General features: G+C 51.2%; 2 protein-coding genes across 2 annotated transcripts; one reads left to right on the forward strand and one right to left on the reverse strand.

The window, feature by feature from the left end:
- Window positions 1-906: 906 nt before the first annotated feature.
- LOC122389123 lies at window positions 907-17,030 on the reverse strand. Its single transcript, XM_043380835.1, has 7 exons — window positions 16,913-17,030; window positions 15,861-16,001; window positions 8,519-9,403; window positions 6,958-7,067; window positions 6,263-6,470; window positions 5,650-5,718; window positions 907-2,286 (listed from the first exon to the last, which is right to left on the reverse strand). The coding sequence occupies exons 1-7, from the start codon at window positions 16,974-16,976 to the stop codon at window positions 1,628-1,630; spliced, it is 2,136 nt and encodes a 711-aa protein (XP_043236770.1). The 5' UTR covers window positions 16,977-17,030; the 3' UTR covers window positions 907-1,627.
- Window positions 11,430-13,862, forward strand: LOC122389124. The gene is made up of 2 exons (XM_043380836.1): window positions 11,430-11,664; window positions 12,583-13,862. The coding sequence occupies exon 2, from the start codon at window positions 12,583-12,585 to the stop codon at window positions 13,792-13,794; it is 1,212 nt and encodes a 403-aa protein (XP_043236771.1). The 5' UTR covers window positions 11,430-11,664; the 3' UTR covers window positions 13,795-13,862.
- Window positions 17,031-21,514: the final 4,484 nt, after the last annotated feature.

Genomic DNA, 21,514 nt, shown 5'->3' on the forward strand with positions numbered 1-21,514 from the left:
CATCTACGCGCAAAATTGAAATTTAGCGTCTGACATAGCTTACTTCACAACTAATCAGCCCATCAACTGATCGCCCACATTCAGTGACAGCGGCTGTCACAAAAGCAAAGGACAACCAGATGTTGATGTCACCATACAGACAATTCAAACGTCCATGCGTTTACAATAGTCGTATGCTTTTAAATCCCTGACAAGCCTTTTACGTTTATCATGGAAAACTAAACCACCATCGAAAATCATGACCCGGAAATTTCGCCGAGAACGCGGTTGTTGATTTATGGCAATTAGACCATTGTCCCATTTTTCTAAATGAAATATTGCTCTTGGTATAAGCTCATTTTAATCATGAAACAACGTGAGAAGCGCGGCGAGCGTGTGTTGGCGTTCCTCATCATAACACAAATAGCTCCAAGTCAATTAACGGTCCGGGATAGGGAAGATCATCACATCATGTCAGATCAGGCTGTGGCATGGTGGTCGACAAGTTGGCTAGCTGCAGGATATTTAGACGGATGTGCATACAAGGATAAAGCCCACCTGTCGGGTAAGTAAAACATCCCTTCGAGAAAAAAAAGAATTCCCATGAAACCCGGAGACCGTGCCTGACATCTCCTTTAATGCGTCGCGTGTATGCTAAAATCGTGGTAGAAATGCAATTAATTATCATCGTATATGTTTTATAATTTTATTGCGCTCATTCGTGTCCTACAGTACAGGCTGGTGGCTAAGGCTCCTGTTCCCCATCCTGACCATTGTCTTTGTCCTGACTCGTCAAAGGAAGAATGGGGCAAAACGGCCACCCTAACGCTTCTTACGATACCGACGCTTGATTTGATTAGTGTTTACCACTATACCATTATAACTACCTATATTATAATGGTTATATCAAATACGAAGAAACAAAAATGTATTTTTCAGTTGTATTGCTCTTCGAAATCAACGAAGCATGTCGTCTGTCATGATCAAAAGGCATGTGTCATTTCATGATTATCATCTGCCATAAGACTATTTCGGCTTGATAATACAATACCTATAGTAATGCTGAAATGTTTTCTAATAAAACATTAAATGCTTCGTAACACCTGCAGACACCTGCAGACACCTGTAGACAGCATGCTCAGTAGTCATTGGACCTAAATTTTGTCAATGAATGAACGAATGAAGCCGCGTTCCGCTGGGGTTTTTGGATTTCTACGCCGGTGGTTGGGAGGAGGGTTGCTCGAAAAACCATCCATCTAATCAATTGAAGAAGAAAAAAGCTCAATTGCATCTGAAAGTTATTCTGAAGTGAATGAGCCCAGGCGGTAGTGCTTATCGGAAAAAAATTGTCGGCAAACTTAATAAAAAGTCAACATTGTCCGTTATTAAACATTAATGCAAAACGACCAGTGTCGCTAGTTACAGAGCACGCTCATTGTATGATCTTACACGTAGCGTGTCTCTAAGCGTGAACCGATATACATTAGCTTACGAAGCAAGGCAATAACAGGATTTTCCTTTACCCAACAACTGTAACCGCGCAATGTAGTTATCATACTATAGCATCAGGCCTGAGGCCACGCTGAAGACGGATGTTTCTTATAACTTGTCCGTCCCCACTGACGGTTTGAATGGCCTGCTGGTCAGTTTAGCTATCGGCCTCTTGCTGCGCAGGCTCTGTTGGCGCGTCTTCAGAGGGCTGCTCATTCTCGGTGCTCTCCGCTGGTTCCTGTTCCTCCTCCTTGGGAGCGCCCTCCTCTGCCTCAGGGGAGCCTCCATCTGATTCGTCGCTGGGCGTCGCCTCCTCAGAGGCGTCTGCCGGCGCCTCGCCCTCGTCCTTATCCGTCGCCTCTCCCTCTCCCTCACCCTCTGCCGGAGACTCGCCCTCACCTGGCTCTTGAACATCAGCTCCGTCCGTTTGTCCGGGCTCGTCCAGCTGCTGCTCCAGCTGCTCGGCCTGCTGCTCCAGACCTTGCTCCGGGTCCAGCGTCGGCTGCCGGTCCTCCGGCGGGCTCTTCTTCAGCGCGCCGACCGTCTTCACCCAGACCACGTTCGTCGTCACCAGGGTGCCGATCTTGCGGAACGTCTCCGGGTTCGATATGGTCCTCCCCGTCTTCACCGCCACGTCCCTGGTGGCGACGAGCGTCCTGCCCGCGGCCTCCCTGGTCTTGTCGGCCGCGACTCGGAGCCGCTCTCGGAGGGTGACGTGCTGCTTGCCGTCGGGCTCCTCGAGGTAGCCGTATGGGGACCGTAGAGCGCACGTGTTGGTCCGCCACGCAATGTCATACATGATGGCGATCATGATCACTGAAACAGACAGATTGAAAGCTTCAGGCTGCTGCACTGCAAGCTTTACATGTGTTTGTGTATTTCTTACTTTCAGAATGCAGCCTAGAAATATGTATCTTCAAGTGAACTCAGAAGTCTCGTTGTCAGTCAAGGAATGTGAAATTCGCCCACTTAGTAATCCAAAGTTTGTTGCATTGATAATTTTATTATGTGCTTCTAATAACAGCAAAACGAAACAAACTTTGGCTTACCTAAGTTAAATAATTTCACATTCCTTGCCAAACAACGAGCACTCTGATTTTCATTTGATGCTAGTTGAGGCCATAAGTTGAAAATAAACTAGCGACTAGCGTCACTCGATTATTACCAGGGCCCTGTTCGGGCAGCGCATCCTATTGCAAAATTTTGCACCACGCATGCGCAGTTGGGGTCTCTCGGGTGCCAAGCTCCGCCCTTCGGCGTATGACGTCACACGTGTGACGTAGGCTCGCGCAAAATCTTTCAGTTTTGCGCAAGAAGAAAATAGTAGCTGCAGGAGGCGAAAGTGGCGCGGATTAAAGTTTACCCTCATATATTTCTTATTGATTATTTGAATTGGACAAATTAATTCGTATATAATGTAAGATAAAAACACCAAAACCACCCAACGTTTCGTGTTATTCACTTTTTCAAGGGTGATATGTATGCATATCACCCTTGAAAAAGTGAATAACACGAAACGTTGGGTGGTTTTGGTGTTTTTATCTTACATTATATACGAATATTTCTTATTGTAAGTGGTTAGTATGGTGTTATTTTGGTATCATTATCTTTCTTTTCAGTGGCACATTGCTATTAACCACATTTGAACGCATTTTACTCAGTAATTGAACGAAACACACCAGTCCATCCGCGCCACGGTTCGCCGCGTCTCGCGTGGCCCTCGGCTTTGCGTGGGCTTTGCGGGCCGGCGGAGAGGGGGCGGAGCATGGGCGGAGCCAGGCGGCTGACATCATCGCATGTGTGACTTCACACTCAGCAAAATATTTTGCGCGGACCCGAACAGGGCTCAGTATAACGCCTTTTGTGGCGACTAACGGAGCGAGCGAGAGGGTGGGCCTTGCACGTGCGAAATTGCGAGGGGGTACCTCCAACTGACTTGTGCACGGCACCTTACTAATCGGTCTCTAGCGATGTGCCAAATTTGAGCACAATCGGCTCAGCCGTTCTCGAGATCTGGAAGCGGCACCCTGCACGTGCGCACGTGCAAAATGGGTCCCAACTGACTTGTGCACGGCACCCTACTAACTGCTCCGTAACCGTGTACCAAATTTGAGCGCAATCGGTCCAGCCGTTCTCGAGATCTGGAAACGACCCCTGCACGTGCGCACGTGCAGCAGCACCCCAACTCTGGCACATGGATATGCATTGCCTAGTGGGTGCCTACCTACATGCCAACTCTCAGCGCAATCGGCCCAGTAGTTACCGAGATATTGCAACCATTACAAAAGTGACACCTCTTGGTTTTGCACGTGGCCGGTGGCACGTGCATAAGGGGTCACCCACATGCATCGGGAATAGTGCAATACTTGGTAGAAGGAATGAAGCTACCCTACAAAAATTACCGCATGTAAATCGGTCAAGTGGTTGCTGAGATATAAGCCTCGCAAAAGCGTGACCACGGCCGGCCGCTCATTACGGAGCGAGCGAAGCGAGCGGAGTCTTACGTATGTAGAACCAGTATAACGCCTTTTGGGGCGACTAACGGAGCGAGCGAGAGGGTGGGCCTTGCACGTGCGAAATTGCGAGGGGGTACCTCCAACTGACTTGTGCACGGCACCCTACTAACTGGTCTCTAGCGATGTGCCAAATTTGGGCACAATCGGCCCAGCCGTTCTCGAGATCTGGAAGCGGTACCCTGCACGTGCGCACGTGCAAAATGGGTCCCAACTGACTTGTGCACGGCACCCTACTAACCGGTCCCTATCCATGTACCAAATTTGAGTGCAATCGGTCCAGCCGTTCCTGAGATCTGGAAACGACCCCTGCACGTGCGCACGTGCAACAGCACCCCAACTCTGGCACATGGATATGCATTGCCTAGTGGGTGCCTACCTACATGCCAACTCTCAGCGCAATCGGCCCAGTAGTTACCGAGATATTGCAACAATTACAAAAGTGACACCTCTTCGTTTTGCACGTGGCACGTGCATAAGGGGTCACCCACATGCATCGGGAATAGTGCAATACTTGGTAGAAGGAATGAAGCTACCCTACAAAAATTACCGCATGTAAATCGGTCAAGTGGTTGCTGAGATATAAGCCTCGCAAAAGCGTGACCACGGCCGGCCGGCCGGCCGGCCGGCCGGCCGGCCGCTCATACTCAGAAATTTCCGTTAATCTAAGGAAAGACTACGCTCGCTTCGCTCGCTCCGTAATAACGGAAATTTCCGAGTATGAGCGGCCGGCCAGCCGGCCGGCCGTGGTCACGATTCTGCGACGCTTATATCTCAGCAACCACTTGACCGATTTACACGCGGTAATTTTTGTAGGGTAGCTTCATTCCTTCTACCAAGTATTGGACTATTCCCGATGCATGTGGGTGACCCCTTATGCACGTCCCACGTGCAAAACGAAGAGGTGTCACTTTTGTAATTGTTGCAATATCTCGGTAACTACTTGGCCGATTGCGCTGAAAGTTGGCATGTAGGTAGGCACCCACAAGGCGATGCAGATCCATGTGCCAGAGTTGGGGTGCTGCTGCACGTGCGCACGTGCAGGGGTCGATACCAGATCTCGAGAACGGCTGGACCGATGGCGCTCAAATTTGGCACATGGTTAGGGACCGGTTAGTAGGGTGCCGTGCAAAAGTCAGTTGGGACCCATTTTGCACGTGCGCATGTGCAGGGTGCCGCTTCCAGATATCGAGAACGGCTGGGCCGATTGTGCTCAAATTTGGCATATCGCTTGAGACCGGTTAGTAGGGTGCCGTGCACAAGTCAGCTGGAGGTACCCCGTCGAAATTTTGCACGTGCAAGGCTCACCCTCTCGCTCGCTCCGTTAGTCGCCCCAAAAGGCGTTATACTGGTACTCAGAAATTTCCGTTAATCTAAGGAAAGACTACGCTCGCTTCGCTCGCTCCGTAATAATATTTAATCTCCTTACGTTGGGATGTACCGATTCCAACAACTTTTACAGTGATTATACTGGTAGGTAAACACAGCGACTCATGATTTACGCTACCTATTCATGTAATTAGAAGTATTCCTTTATTGTCTGCAAGTACAGGCGGTATAGTGCACTTATGTAAGCTGTGTGTGTGTGTGCAATTGATTCAATCATAGTCATATAGTATTCATTGAATGACTTATATTGACTTATAGCACATACGATGTCACCCACCTATTCCGATGGCCAGCGCCAGATATCGCAGGTACCATATGGCAGGCTTTGGGACTGGCCCAGGAGGAACTGAAACAAATGACAGATATGCGAATTAAAATGTCATCTGTCGAGCCACCACCGACTTAGTCTTATGAGTGTGAAGGTACTGTGTTTGATGCGTATCTGCATAACTTCATAAAACACGCAATTTAAGAACAATACCCTTTCCCAAAATTATATTCCCTGTTCCATGAGATGTGTTTGCCGAGCTCGAGACGTGTTCCGGGCTGATACACCCTATCGGCGGCGGAGCAGGCTGGCTGGCCCGCACGCCCGCATCGCCCACTGACTACGTCCGGGGGCGTTCGGCCGACCGAGCTTCATTCCGGGGAATCGCACTTAGGAAACGGACCGTCATGAGGGCCGTCCGTGGCTCGACACACAGTCACGGGCAGCAGGATATAGGTGCGCTCTGGTGGGCGGTGTTCTTGGCGAATAGGTGATGTTAACTTGCTGCTTGTTGATTGCCGTTTACCTATATGATCTTATCTAGCCCATAGTCACCCAGCCAGGGCACGGTTCGTACTCGTCCTTTATTTAACTGGAATATAAACAGAGCTCTGTCACTTACTGTAGTAGCTGGTCGAGTTGTCCACTCGGATGTCGGAGACTCCCGACTCGTAGCCGGCCTCGAAGGAGGCTTGGACCAGCTCGGTCATGTTCTCCACCTCCCTGGTGAGGTAGACCTTGTGGTGGGCGATGACGCTGCCCTCCTCCATGTTTAGCACCTCTGAGGTTGAGTACCACGAGCCCAGCGTTTGGCGGAAGATACGGTCCAGCTGTAGTGGCCAAGATGTAGTTTAGAAACAATGCGGTGTTGCCACCAAATCATAACCTACAGGACTTCATCAAATGCCTCCCTCGGGCTGTTCTTTAGGCATTTAGACACAGCGTATACACATGCTGTGTCTAAACGCGTCTTTTGCAAGGATTTAGAAAAAAAACGCAATTAGTCATCATGCCACGTATTTCAATGGCAAGAGAAGATATTTTGTAGAATAGAGAAGATTTTGCTCAGAAATCGTAATCAAAACGATACCGTATTGATTGGACTGTGGACAGATATTTTAAGCGAGAACGAGTTTTCGCATTTCCGGGCGCATGATGGGAGCTCTCCCCTACCAATCCCTTTAAAGGTAACGCACTACGCAGGACACTATCAAACCATCATCGGTAATGCATGAGTTCCGCCTTCCGGTAAAAGTTGGCCAAGCTTCTGCACAGAATGCATGCTATTGAACTCCTATGAGTCCTGTGCAACCTTACCTGTTCATGAATATATTTGGTGGCCTCTTGGTAGGCTACCTCCTCTGGATAGAGCAGCACTGTTCTCCAGTGCATGTTGAGAATTCGAATGGAGCCCCAGACTCCCGCCACTGTAAATAAGACAATTACAGAGATGAAGCGCGCACTATGCAATTATGCATGGATTGTTTATGGTAATAATCCATTTCCTATTTGACAGTCGCATTAAGGAGCAATTACAGCCTATCACGCCCACGTCATCGGTCAACAAAGACGGAACTGATGACGTCATAGGACCACTGCTCATCTCGCGCGAACCCGCCGCCCACTGAGATGGCGAGTCTGTCGCTGCAGGCGCCGCGCTGCAAGGCAAGCTGGAATCTTGCTGTAGACGTTCTCTAGTTAATTGTTAAGTCCGTCTACACACCGAAGTATCTCCTAGTTATTCAGAGTATGTACACTGTACAGTTACCTACAGAGTACAGAATGATGTTCCACTTTTTACAGGCAAATGGTTGCATGGAGTGCTAGGCTGTGCCGCATCACACAAAATGAGCTCACGCGGCTACCGACAGTACCTATAATGCTATGACCTAAAGGCCTGGCTACACTATGCGTTTTCTTCGTGCGTTTTTGCGTGTTTGCGTGTTTTGCGTGATATCGTTCTAGAAAAAAAGAACGATATTACGTTTTTGTGATGTTTTTCACCTTAAATTTTAGTTACATAAGAGTTATATTAGCTTTTGTATATAACCAAAGTAAAAATTATATTGTTTATCACTTTTTTCCTAGAACGATATTACGCAAAACACGCAAACCTGCAAAAACGCACGCAGAAAACGCATAGTGTAGCCAGGCCTTAACGCTGACAATAGACTCGCCTATAATTATGTTATAAACGGCGCAACCGTTCCAGTCAACTGATAGCTTCTGAGGAGTGGAACATCATTCTACCATGTTCTGAATCTTATCAAGCTAGCGTGGCAATAACACCAGTCACACCAACAACGTATTAGTCAACAATCGCTTACTGTTGGCAACCAGCCCTGTTCATAAATCGAGAAGAATAAAGAAGATAATTGAGCTATAATCGTGGTTGCATGTAGGTAAGAGCTCAGTAACGTGTTCTGGCTGAAAATGAATGACACACCAAATCCTAAGCCAACATACAGTTAAAACCAAGTTATGACTATAAACCACGAGAGAATTTCGCCGCGCTTTGGGAGTCGTAGAAGCGACATCGAGTGTCGAAAACACGGCAGGAATGGGATATTTGATTTTCCTTATCGAGTTGAATTCGCAAAGGCAGAAATGCGATGAACGGAAGCTGAGGCATCTGGGGATATTTCTTTGATTTCTATCGAGGCAGTGGAGCTGAAGTTCGGAACAAGTGAGACAGGCCCAGACTGGTGTCAGAAATAGTCGGAACAACTTTGATGGATTAACACTCTGAACTAGGAAACTCTAATGCGTGAGATATGCCTGAAGCTATCAGGAAAAAAGGAAGCCGTTTTACTGACGGCTAATACTTTTCATCGAAGGAGCAAAACAGCATTTGTATATATCTTCTCGGCCTCTTTACCTTTCTCGGGGCAGTGGCAGAGGGAGAGCCGTCGCCGTCGCGGTTGGCCACTGGCCATCACTCCCGGGGGGAACTGACGCTCCGCCGGCGTCGTGGTCGTCACCCGGGTCGTCGTCGTTGTCGTTGTGGTAGTCGACGTCGTTGAAGTCTCGGTGACTGTCGTGTGGACTGTCGTAGTGTTGCTGATGTCAGCCTCGGTAGAGTTAAGTGAAACGGTGCTATCCTCTGTGGTGTCTGTGATATTCTGACATGTCCCGTTGAGGCACAGTTCGGTGGTGTTTGACAAAGTTGCTTCACCGTTCGTTTCTGTGGTGCTCGGAATGTCTGTGGTAGTCTCTACCTCTCTCTTCCTCCTCCGCAGTCCCTCCGGCACCGTCTCGGTTGTCGTAGATAGCTGACTGTCGGTTGATATTTCGGTGGTCGTACCAGCGGCATCGGTGCTTCCTCCAGCGTTTCCTCCCAATGTAACTGATGTCACATTGTCAGATTCTTCACTTAACCCTAGATCATTCACAGCTGTACTGTTGTCATCTGCTGTCCCCAAAACAACAGTATTGTTTGCGTCCAGTGGGTCACCAGTAACAGTCTGCGTTTCGTTCGGGGACAGTGTGGTGGTGGCGGCAGCTCTGGCAGCTTCCTCAGCGAGGAGGATCTCGGCGATCAGCTGCTCCCTGGCCCAGCTCAGGGAGCGGTCCAGCCGGCACAGACACCGCTCCTCCGGCAACAGGTTCCAGTTGGGAGGCGGCGGCGTGGTGGTCGTCGTTGTGGTCGTTGTCGTGGTCCGGGTCGTTCGTCGAGTGGTCGTGGACGGGGTCGGGCTGGTCGAGGTTTCAGCTGTGGTTGTTGTAGCGTTCAGGTCCACAGCCGTGGTGGTGTTCTCGACATCTGAAAAGGAAGCGTTTGTTCCGGTCAGGTTTCTCTGTTGACGCAGGCAGGCAGTTTGCACGGTAAACATGTGAACTAACTAAAACCGACTCACCGCAGTGGAAGTAACGCTTACCCGCTGTGGTCGTAAAACAATGCAAACTCACCTTTCGCTGAGATTATCCAGCTGAGTCGCCCTAGAGCGATTACATAAGTTTTTTGCTGATGTTCTACAGTGGAATGGCGATGCTTCGAGGTCATGCACGATAAAATAAAACCTTCAGAATGAAGCCAGCTCCGAGACAACATCAACATATGTTCTATTGAGTGATAATGTCCACGATCCATTCATCCGCCCACTAATAAGAGCTAGGCAAGGGTCAGTGGAAATGCATATTCATTGTGGGGACAATCTGAGAGTGCACATTGCATAATGCATGCTGAATCAATGCTAATTGCGCTCGTCTGAAAGCCTGCATCGCTTTGTAGGTGAGTTGAATGTGAGCGGGTGCATCCGTGCAATATTCATAACTGCGAATTGCCAAGGATTTCATGACATTTTTGTCCTCCACCTATATAATAAGCTCCTTTGTAAGACACGTGAGTTATCTATAAACTGAAGACATCTTTGAATGAAACTACATCACGTCAATCGAAGGATTCGTATGACTGTTATTTACGCACGTTTCCGTCTTCGGAGATGGTTTCTTACCGAGGTACAGTTATAGTAAACACACACGTCACACAGACTTCCTTCTAGTATTTTTAAAAGCGAACGGTAGTCACTACAGACGCTACTTACTCCGAGAACAGGGACCACCGCGTCGGCGACGCGAAGAACGGTCCAGGAGAAGGGACCGGCCGCGCGCGACCGTAAACTGGCCCAGACGGGGACGGCCTAGGTCCGGGGATCAGCATTGAGGACCAGAGACCAACAACGAGGGACCGGTGGCTAGGGACCAGAGACTAGCGATGAGAGATCAGAGAGAAATGGCTAATAACCAGTGTCTGGCGGTCAAGGACTTGATAACTGACGCAAGGTCACTGGCTCGGTGCCCCGGTGCAGCTGCGGCCACGGTCGCTAAGCCACCAGCTTGGTGATACAATAATAAATAGACTGACTATAGAATCGTTACTGATTGTGCGCCTTTAATAGGACAGTTTCCATTAATCAATGTCCGTTTACATCCGTTGTTGCATGCATTTTTAACGCCAGATTGATAATCAATCGTTAGTCGGAAGTTGTGTCCGATCAGTGGTCAGGACAGAGTATCTAGTTTTGTGCAATTACCGGAAAATGGACTCACACAGCCGGCTATATGTCAGACTAAGTACTGAACAATGTACGGACACTCGTTGATCGATCGACAAAATCCAAATATGTCACGCAGATGCAGTCGGTGAATAAATAGTCTAATCTCGATAAATATTCAAACCATTTAATTCGCCGAGCCGGCCGACCGGCCCGCGTGGGACGGAGGCCGCTCTGCCGACCCTGGCGGTGGAGCGCCGTCCTATAAACCGTTCCCGCGGCGGCCCCGGCGGACGGCAGCCGCCTTTTACGGGTGCCGCCGCAGCGACCACTCGACTTTTTGGGCGGTCGACTCACTGATCTGTCGATAAAGTGACTTGGTAACTAATGACGATGGTAGGTATGTGCTGCGCTGCCTCCAGAAATGGCCTCCTCGCTGGAGGCGGACCGGACCGAGAGACTACTCGCGTTTAATTATTCAGAACGTTCACTCGTAGTAATAGGAAGCAAAATAAAACGAATGTTATAATTTATCAAGCATTAATTCTTTTTTAAATTCGACTCATCAAACACTTTTCAGTGATAGGTTTGCTTTTTTGGCCTCCAGGTACTTACCTAATGAAAATTGTCATTAAATGTAGGGATTTATATGACCATTGGCATAGCTTTTCTGGCATTATGTTACATGCGCCCAAGCCGCTCAGTAAAACAGCAATCATTCGAAACCACTGGTGGATTCGAATGGATATTCTGTTACGGGCGGCTGTGGCCGCCCGTTGTGGCACGCCTGGCGCCGCCCGTGGCGCCTCCCCGGCTGGCCGCGCCCGGCGCCGCCCCTGCCGCGTGGCCCTGGGGCGGGGTCGGCGGCTAGCCCTGGCTGGGCGGGCGGCGGCCCGAGAGACGGGATCGGAGGGACGTGTGGAGCGGTACGCGCTTGTGCTCCCTAAACTGCAAATAGAGTGACGTTCGGATCCGGTGTGTTCAGCTCCCGCAACATTTGGCGCGGTCGGTAGGACCGGCGACGGCAACGGTGAGTCTGTTGTGTTATTATCGTTTGGCATGATTGTGTTTAGACTGTAGCCGATTAACTAATGGCCGGAGCCGAGCGGTCTGCTCGGATCAGTGGTGGATGAGGGGACGGTAGGGTTACCGCAGGCATTTTTCGGGGCGGTTAGCCTTGATTATTTATTATTATTATTTAGAGACTGAGTAGTATCGCAGGCGGTTAGCCTGTGAGACAGCGTCGTGCTTTTTTGATAGGGTAAACGGCTATTGCCTCTGTTGGATGGTGTCGCACTCGACTATGCGCGGCCCCTGTATGAGACAGGTAAAAGTTATTGAAACATAAAGGAGGAAACACTGATACGGAACGAACATCGAGTGGGTCGGTAGCATTAGCCTAGCGTGACGCCGAAACTGAGCGCGCGATGCTCCAGGACACAGTAAGTCAGCTTCAACAGGAGGTTGGGCAGCTGCAGTCGTCCTTGGAGGCACTCACTGTTGCTCGTTTCAGCCCTGATACGTCCAAAACTAGCGGGTGTTACGGGTGTGGTGCTCCTGACCATTTTCGGCGGGACTGCCCAGTGGGGCGTCTTGGTCAGCTGAGGTCCGGGACACCGGGGTCACAAAGTTGAGGTGTCCCTCGTGAGGAGGGGAGGCCGCAGTCGAGGTGGGTGCCCGTTAGTCGCTTCCAGCGCTGACCCACCTCGACCGATGTGTCTTCTCGATCCGGTTTTGCGGCAGAACAGGAGCGTGACCGGTCTATTATGTGACTAGGTCAGGATGTGTGTCAAAGGTTTCAGGCGGGAAATCAAATTTGGTCCCTCCTGATCGAAACCGAAAGTAGTGGAAGACCCTGTTACATCAAGTAGGGTGGGTGGGCAGATATTGACTTGTGCTGCTAAGAAGTGCTCGGGAACCAAAAGGTGATTGTATTTTTAAGTTTCAGATGGACCCTACGCGGCTGGAGCTAGACAGCCTCTGGACGGCTGTTGCCGAGGAAAGGGCCGAGCGCGAGCGACTGGAGGAACAGCTTCAGGGTCTCCTCAGAGGGCTCTCGGGAGGTGGTATGCCTTCCGCGGACGCCGGGCTGCCGCTGATCGTGCAGCAGGACGCGGAGCTGACTGAGGTGGTGACGGAGATGCCGTCCTCCGCACTGTGGTCGTCGCCGGCGCCGTCGGACTCGGACCTGGTGGAGGTGGTGGTGGAGGTCCCACCCGCGGATGGTGGTGCCGCGGGTGAAGCCATGTGGGGGACGCAGCCAGATGGAGAATCGTTCCCGTCTCCTGACAGGAGACGCCCGGGAGACGGCGAGGAGGGCGGCGGACGACCACCCGTATCTCCGACCGCCGCCATCCTGGCGGAGGTTTCAGTCGCGGTCGACGGTGCCGACATATTGGGCGAAATTCTGGGCGGGCCGGTATCTCCGGCCGCCGCCATCCTGGCGGGGGCTTCAGTCGGGGTCGACGGTGCCGACATATTGGGCGAGATTCTGGGCGACCCGATCGACACGGACTTTGGCTTGGGGGACATCGCTGAGGGGTCCGGCGGTTCGCCGGAGGCTGGTCCGCCGGGGTCCGCCGTGCTCTTAATAGGAGATTCTATGCTGAGCGGGGCGGACTTCCGGTGTGACCCCCCTCGGCGCCTGTCCGTGTGCGCGGTCCCCGGGCTGACTCTGAGCCGCTGGCTGCGGTCAAGCGCGACCGGAGTAAGGGCGTGGGTCTGTGGGAAAGGGGAGCTGACGGACCTCCAAGTCATCTTATGGCTGGGCGGTAATGACGTTTACCCAAGGGGGGCCGCCTTCGACCCGGTCACGGTGGTGGTGACGCTGGGGCGGCTGAAGGAGACCATCATCGACGCCCGTAGCCTTGGTTGCGCCGTGACCATCCTCGGCGTGACGCCGCGGCCGGCCCGCGACGGTGGCAGAGTGTGGGAGTCCACCCCGGCCTTCTGGCTCGAACGGGCGCTGTGCGAACTGTGCCGCGAGACCGACTCCACTTTCGTCGCGCTCGGCCGACGCCTCTGCCGGCGGGAGGGGAGGAAACGGCGCTTTAAGATGGACGGCAGGTTCTTCTCGGCTGACGGGGTCCACCTCAGCGCCGCCGGCTACCGGCGACTGATGGACTACCTGCCGGGGTGGCTCAGGCGCGGCCGACGCTAGGCGGCATGTGTGAGGGCGCTCGGGACGGTGTGTATGAATGTATGATTCGAAGTTGTCGTTTTTGTTGTTGTTGTGTTTTGTTGAGGCTGTTTTTGGTGTGGTTGTCATGCGGGGGGTCACTCGTGCTCGTGGGATGACTCGTGCTCATGTGGGGGAGGGGTGTTACGGGCGGCTGTGGCCGCCCGTTGTGGCACGCCTGGCGCCGCCCGTGGCGCCTCCCCGGCTGGCCGCGCCCGGCGCCGCCCCTGCCGCGTGGCCCTGGGGCGGGGTCGGCGGCTAGCCCTGGCTGGGCGGGCGGCGGCCCGAGAGACGGGATCGGAGGGACGTGTGGAGCGGTACGCGCTTGTGCTCCCTAAACTGCAAATAGAGTGACGTTCGGATCCGGTGTGTTCAGCTCCCATCGACAAAATCCAAATATGTCACGCAGATGCAGTCGGTGAATAAATAGTCTAATCTCGATAAATATTCAAACCATTTAATTCGCCGAGCCGGCCGACCGGCCCGCGTGGGACGGAGGCCGCTCTGCCGACCCTGGCGGTGGAGCGCCGTCCTATAAACCGTTCCCGCGGCGGCCCCGGCGGACGGCAGCCGCCTTTTACGGGTGCCGCCGCAGCGACCACTCGACTTTTTGGGCGGTCGACTCACTGATCTGTCGATAAAGTGACTTGGTAACTAATGACGATGGTAGGTATGTGCTGCGCTGCCTCCAGAAATGGCCTCCTCGCTGGAGGCGGACCGGACCGAGAGACTACTCGCGTTTAATTATTCAGAACGTTCACTCGTAGTAATAGGAAGCAAAATAAAACGAATGTTATAATTTATCAAGCATTAATTCTTTTTTAAATTCGACTCATCAAACACTTTTCAGTGATAGGTTTGCTTTTTTGGCCTCCAGGTACTTACCTAATGAAAATTGTCATTAAATGTAGGGATTTATATGACCATTGGCATAGCTTTTCTGGCATTATGTTACATGCGCCCAAGCCGCTCAGTAAAACAGCAATCATTCGAAACCACTGGTGGATTCGAATGGATATTCTACATTCGAATCCACCTAATTACTCACACACTCATCCAAGGCGCCTTCCAAGCCAAGGCAGTCGGATGTTTTCCCAGTAGTGAGCTGGGATTATTTCATACGTCTGTATATATCGTACAAGAGCGCAAACCAGACACTAGTTATATGCAGGCATGGTGGTCACGTCGCCGGTCGTGGCTACTAAATTTTACCGGCCGCCAGAATTGCGGGCCGGGTTTAGTGGCGATCGATCTTAGCTTTAAGTGCACCGCCCGGAAGTAAACCGGTCACGGGGACCAGAGCAGGACATTGAAAGTTAGAAAATCATCCAGCACAAAATCCGGCAGCGCTTTTTTTTGCTCCTGTTGAGATACGTTAGATTTTAATGAGTTGCTCAATCTGATATACCACAGATAACAGTAGTACTACTGTTATCTGTGGATATACCTATCATATATATTGTAACACATAGCAAAAATAACTGTTTTCGCTACACGCCGTACGTGTAGTTAAATTTGGCAGCAATTTTGTGTACATACGGTACGTTGATTTTAACGTAAACGCGGTAACGACCAAAGCTAAACTATATTTTTCCTATCCGCTGAGTGCCGTTCACTGAAAGCTGAATGTTTGCGCCATGCTGAATGTTTGCGCCATGTTTGCGCTACCTAAACATACAAAATCAATATTTTAGGATTGAATTGACGTTTTAAATGTAATCTTAAATTTGTTCAAACTGTGCGCTTGCTAACAACCCATAGGCAAGGTTTTATTGTCGACATTGTGCAACTTTGAAGAAAACGAGTCATTCAGTGTGCTTGCCAAAAGGGGACTTGTTATTGAACAGCTTCCCCTGATCCCAGCCATAAAATCTTATAATATGTGCCCGGTTAATCATTACCAGCTGACATATGGATAGGTAGGTATTTGTTTACATTAGTGTGTCAGCTTTTGCCGTTTTTATGCAACGCCTGTCCAGTGTTCATTGTCCAATATCTATTGTTCTTGTTCAACTGTATGCTTCATCTCCTACCGAGACGCCACTCACCGAGCCCCGACTGAGTCCATCCGTCCGTCTCACTCGTCGCCGATGTGGTGATCGTGTCGTTCCCCGTAGAGTTGTACGTCGTACGACCACCGTCGGGGTCCGTAACGACGGTAGTGCCGTCCGTAGTAACCTCGCCATTTACTGCGAAAAAACGGGGCACGAGGTTACACACCGAGGGCTGAGCTCCCTGCAATTTATTCACGTCAATACACCGCATAATTTTATCAGACATATTATATATAAATAAAGGCATGTATGTTTCACGAAATAACGCAATAAACAATCATAAGGTCATCTTAAGAAGCTCTTTTTATTGCCTATTGCGACATTTCGAGCTTGTTGACGTGGTGGGTGTCTGCAATTGATGAAGACTGCTCACTGAATCAACTAAACTTCAAAGCAGTCCAGCGAGTCTCACAGTCGCTAACGACTCTGCTATAGTTAGCAGTTACTCTGAGTTCTTTGCAGTTGGGCAAACAAGGTTGGTACATAGCTTTGTTGTAGGCGCGGAAACTTCTGTGTGAATGAGCGGCCGATAACGACCTTGTTTCGTGGCGGGTGCGATCGGGCGCTATTGCTATTGCGTCCCAATGCGGCCGCCTGTTCGCCATTGCAAACTTCGCCTCTCAGATGGCCTTGTTCTACACATTAAGAGCTTCAACGGTCGACCAAACTGATACCGTAAGATCGTCCAATTTGGAACTGATTGGCTCACATTGATGTCGAACTGGCCCTTTGAAAATGGACTCAAAGGTGAAACAGGCAAGTGCAATTAGATATCTCAGGGTAACTAGAGGGATGGTTTCGTAATGCCGGCAATATTTATGGACGCAATTGCCAGGTTCCTACTGTTTTTCAGCATGCATTGTTTTTCATCAACATTTTCTAACAATCGTCTACTAGTAGGTAATGGCGCTCTGAGAATACCTGACGCTACGTCCCTGCAAGGACGATTTGTCCCGTATAACTGGGGAAAGAAGCACTTGACTTATTGCTCCCATGATAGAGTTTTTGTATAAACTTTCGGTACCGCCTGCCCTAAGAACACTCACCAAAGGTCACGGTCTGGCCGGAGACCAGCAGCAGCGGCAGCAGCAGCGGCAGCACCCGCCGCATGATGGCGATCCCCGGCTCTGTCCGTGCTCAGCCCACGGCCATCGCCCCCCACCTGAGCGGGTCGTCCCCTGTCCCCTGACCCGCGCACCTGCCCCCGACACACGCGGCCGCTCTCACGGCAATCGAAGGCGCGCTCAATTTCTACGGTGATCGGTAAACAGGACATGGCTGTCTCCACCGGCGACCGCTGGATCGGCGCTGAATTATTCAGAGCCGTGTGCAGCGGCACTCACGGTCAGTGCAGCAGGACAGGGATGCGCCGCTACGTACCGAGACGTGACAGCGGTTAGCAAATAAGCCGTTCTAATATCGGTGGCAGCTAGTTGAAATCGGCTTGCTTGTGCCTATAACCTCATAGGTCAGCGATTAGGTAGCTAGCTAAGCCATGCCAGTTTTGGCCAATTCAACACTCCATTATGTATCGAATTCGAGCCCGTATGAAGTAAAGTGGCGCACGCGCCACGCGATAACAGCATGATACCTTTATACTGCTGTTAGTTTTCGACCTTTATGTACGAGAGTTAGGTAGTTACATGTGCATAAAAGGCAAAGCAAGGTAAAAAAGAGGAGGAGAGAGCGGGAGAAAGAGAACGATTAACAGCGAGAAAAATGGAGCGATGGGATAGAATAAGATACGAGAGAGAGAGAGAGAGAGAGAGAGAGAGAGAGAGAGAGAGAGAGAGAGAGAGAGAGAGAGAGAGAGAGAGAGAGAGAGAGAGAAAAAAAAATAAAAGGGAGGATGGGGAGAAAGGGAGGCAGAGTGAGAGGGAGGATGGGGAGAAAGGGAGGCAGAGTGAGAGGGAGATGGAGAGATCTCTCACCTAATGCAGCGCTGTGCCTGTGCATAGCTGGTCAGCGGTCATGTTGCCCAGCAATTATCACGACTCCTCTACGACCGAATGCGTCAATACGCTAACGCCAAATATATCTACTTCTCTCCGTGGTTCGCTGAATCAACTAACGAAACAGCAACAGAATCAGGATGCAATTTGCGCAGACAGTGGGAGCGGCATTCAGCCGATTGGAGCGTCTCTGAGGAGCTGCTGCGGCTCGTCCAGATAGCTTGTTAGCGCTGCTATTGTTGGCCTACACAGTTGACTTTGCGTCACCTCTCGCGGACGCCTCTGAAGGAGCGGCAACAACAGCTCTCGACAATCCGCGCACCGCCGGTCTCTGGGGTCAATCAGCGCTCCGGCGCCGACCGATGGGTACCGGTCAGGGAGCAGTCCCGGCCGCCCGGCCGCCCTGTAATTGGCCGTCCCCGGCTCCGACCACCTTTGATGCCGTCGAACAAACGCCGATCGTCGCCCTTGGAGGTGTTGGGAGCCGCCTAACGACGCCGGCGCCCTCGTTAGACGAGCACGCCTGGTCGGTCGGTCGGTGGAGTCACTGACGCCGTACACTCCCCCCCCCCTCCGATCTCCCCCGAGGGGAGGGGAGCTTCGGATCAGGACGGCGCTGCTGGTCGACTGAATAGCGCCTATCCGCGTATCTGCATTGACCTGCTCGTTGTGAAGACAAGTTGATGCATAGGATGACATACAGCATACCCGGTTGCCGTTCCCGCAACTAGCTCATTCCTGGGGCGATGGCGCAGTCCCAGGGGCTCGGGGCTCTTAACTGGGGGGGGGGGGGGGGGGAGGGGCGCACGCCGCACCGACTACAAGGTCATTTTGCGGGGCTCTTAACTTGCTTCCCGGTTGCAATGCCAGTAGGCATATCAGCGGCCAGCGACCTATTTCAAGGCCCCATCTGCCATTGTTTGCTTTAGATCGACGCACCCTGCCGCGCATATTCTGTCGAATTGTTAGGGTCTCCAAAGCTAGAGCGGGGAAGCAAGAGTGCCTCAACCAGCACGACTGAGGAACACCTGACACCTTTACAGTTTTACCTCGTTGGCAGTAGTTACTTCGAATCGTTTGAAGCTGCGGAATTGAGTGCCTCTCCAAGGAGCCAATTAGACCGTCAGACTCTCCTACTTCCTTTGTCCGTAACTGGACAGCGTTAAGAGGCACTGGTTAGCGATAGATGAACCGGTGAAGGATCACTTTGGCAGGCATTTCGATCCTCAGATCTAAAAGCATTTTCAGCACTTGAAACGCGGCTATCCAAAAGCGTGAAAAGATGACTTTCGTTGGATCGTGGTTTGCCATAAAACTCGATTCAGCCGTTCGGATGGGCCTATGGGTAGGCACCACAGAGGTGCCGAACTAGTCTATCCACTTCTCGGCTCGCGGGTACTTCACTTCTCGTACTGGGACACTGGACGTGGACACAGTACATACCTACCTAACCAGTCGCGATATTCTTCTCCAGTTTCCAGGCGATATAATGCCGGGCTAAGTCCATAATGTTGCTCCTATGATCCCAACGCCATTTCAGTCATACGAGTACATGTCAAACTTCGGTAGTTACCGCCAGACAGAGCAAAATTACTGGGCTGAGCTTCACTCACAGTCCTGCGGCAGTCTCCATGCACTGCCTACCTCGCGGTTTAGCGCCCTCGACAACCAGAGCAAGCTAGTAACGAAAATGTACGGTTTATAGGTTTCATCATCAGATGGATATTTGAGCCGTTAATGGACGGTAGGGGACTGTCAGGGCTGCGGTCCATTACGAAGGAGGGCTTGCAGCATGTGTCAGTGGAAAAAAAGCCGCGATCTGATTTACCGGATGATCGCCTACGTTCGATATCAATAACATCTAACTTACTATTCAAACAGAATCCGTCTGTGAGTCTGTGAGTCTGTGTGTCCGCACATCGTGTAGTGGGTTCAATTAACCCCGCCCACAGGGCAGACGGTATGTCGTAGGAAGTTGAAAGTTGCACACCTTATAGGTGACAGAGCGGGTCAGCGCCTTTTCTAGGTTTCGGCTCGCTGGGGTGCACGGTTCGCGCGTGGGGCGCGCTGGAAGAACGCCAATGAAATTTTGATCGGTTCGTAGATCTTCATTGAGAGCCGGGGTCGACAAACTTTGTGGACTAAATGCATGCCGATCGGTGGCGGGTGCCTCGCATTGGCGGATGGGCAAGTTTTTAATTTGAATGAAAAGTGGCGAGATAATGTATAGATTATAAAAATGCACCGTGAAAGGTGACCAAGTATAAAAATGCACCGTGTTTGCCGCAATGCGTCACATTGGTGACAACTGGCGTCATTTTTGCCGCAAATCGCACAGTTTTGTCAAATATGGTCCGATAAGGGTACAATTTGTTGCCAGGATACATGCTCAGCCAACAGGTTCAGATGCGCCGCGTTTGTCGCAATGCGCCACATATGCCACAAAGCGCCATTTCCGACAAATACGATTAAGCGTAATGGAATGGCACGAATAGGGGCAGGGCTGGGAACACTTTAAGTCTGATATTTAAGTACTGATTGGATCCAATTATTCTGTGACCTGACATGACCCGGCGGTGTTGGTAGGGGGGTAGGGGTAGGGGTAGGGGTAGGGGTAGGGGTAGGGGTAGGGGTAGGGGTAGTGGTAGGGGTAGTGGTACGAGTAGTAGTAGGGGTAGGGGTAGGGGTAGTAGTAGGGGTAGTGGTAGGGTAGTGGTAGGGGTAGTGGTAGGGGTAGTGGTAGGGTTAGGAGTATGGGTAGTAGTAGTGGTAGTGGTAGGGGTAGTGGTAGTGGTAGTGGTAGATGTAGTGGTAGGGGTAGGGGTAGGGGTAGTAGTAGGAGTAGTGGTAGGGGTAGTGGTAGGGGTAGTGGTAGAGGTAGGAGTAGTGGTAGGGGTAGGGGTAGGGGTAGTGGTGGAGGCAAAAGTAGAACAGTGGCCCGGGCTGATCCGATCGGACGAGAGGCGACCTATGTGACCTGGCCTGACCTAAAGTGACCGGGGCTGACCCCTTTGGCCCATCTTGACCCCGTATCAGCGAAATTTCATCCAACAAAGCCCCCAGAACAGCTCTTTTTTTCTCTTCACATTTCCGTCCATATCTATGCTTCTAGCCAACATATCGATTTGAAACGAACACCATTCGAAAGCAAATTGGCTGGTGCCGCAATTTTTTCCTACCACGCAGCAAAGCAAGTGGCGCAGCCGCTTGTCTATATTACTATTTGTGGTGACGTAGTTTCTGTCTATTACGAAGGTCGCGACATGGTGCTACGTAGCGCGGGTTACAGGTCACACCGTTGCACCTACCGCGCTGAAGTTTGCGCAACTCATAGAACAAGGATGGACAACGTGCCTTTGATGGGTCTCAGCTCGATCGGATCGATAGCGAGCGCGTGGCGCGTGCCCAAAAAGTGCAAATTCGCGTCATAGACTTTACATGTATTAATCGGCTGGCAAAAACGGGCGAAAACAGCCAAATTTGCCCGACACGGGTCCGGTCCCGGTGCAATATCTCGGTAACCGTGGGCCCGACCGGTACGGGGAAAACAGCATCGTGTAGAGAATCGAACGGGCTATCGAATGGTGTGCGGTGCAGGGGTTGGCACGCGCCACGTGCACCGGGGAGGACACTTTCTTTTGAAAAAATGGACGTTTTGGACGGATTTTGGAATTTATATTAATTTTAGGTGATCGT

This window comes from Amphibalanus amphitrite, unplaced genomic scaffold (assembly GCF_019059575.1).
Source record: "Amphibalanus amphitrite isolate SeventyFive unplaced genomic scaffold, NRLGWU_Aamphi_draft 000344F_arrow, whole genome shotgun sequence".
NCBI lineage: Eukaryota > Metazoa > Arthropoda > Thecostraca > Balanomorpha > Balanidae > Amphibalanus > Amphibalanus amphitrite.

Excerpts from the sequence above, each read along its gene's own strand:
- LOC122389124 (XM_043380836.1), top strand. The coding sequence starts at position 12,583 with ATGGACCCTACGCGGCTGGAGCTAGACAGCCTCTGGACGGCTGTTGCC.
- LOC122389123 (XM_043380835.1), bottom strand. The coding sequence starts at position 16,976 with ATGCGGCGGGTGCTGCCGCTGCTGCTGCCGCTGCTGCTGGTCTCCGGC. Across the intron at positions 16,002-16,912 it reads CGGCCAGACCGTGACCTTTG|TAAATGGCGAGGTTACTACG; the intron begins GTGAGTGTTCTT and ends GTTTTTTCGCAG. Across the intron at positions 9,404-15,860 it reads ATGGACTCAGTCGGGGCTCG|ATGTCGAGAACACCACCACG; the intron begins GTGAGTGGCGTC and ends CTTCCTTTTCAG.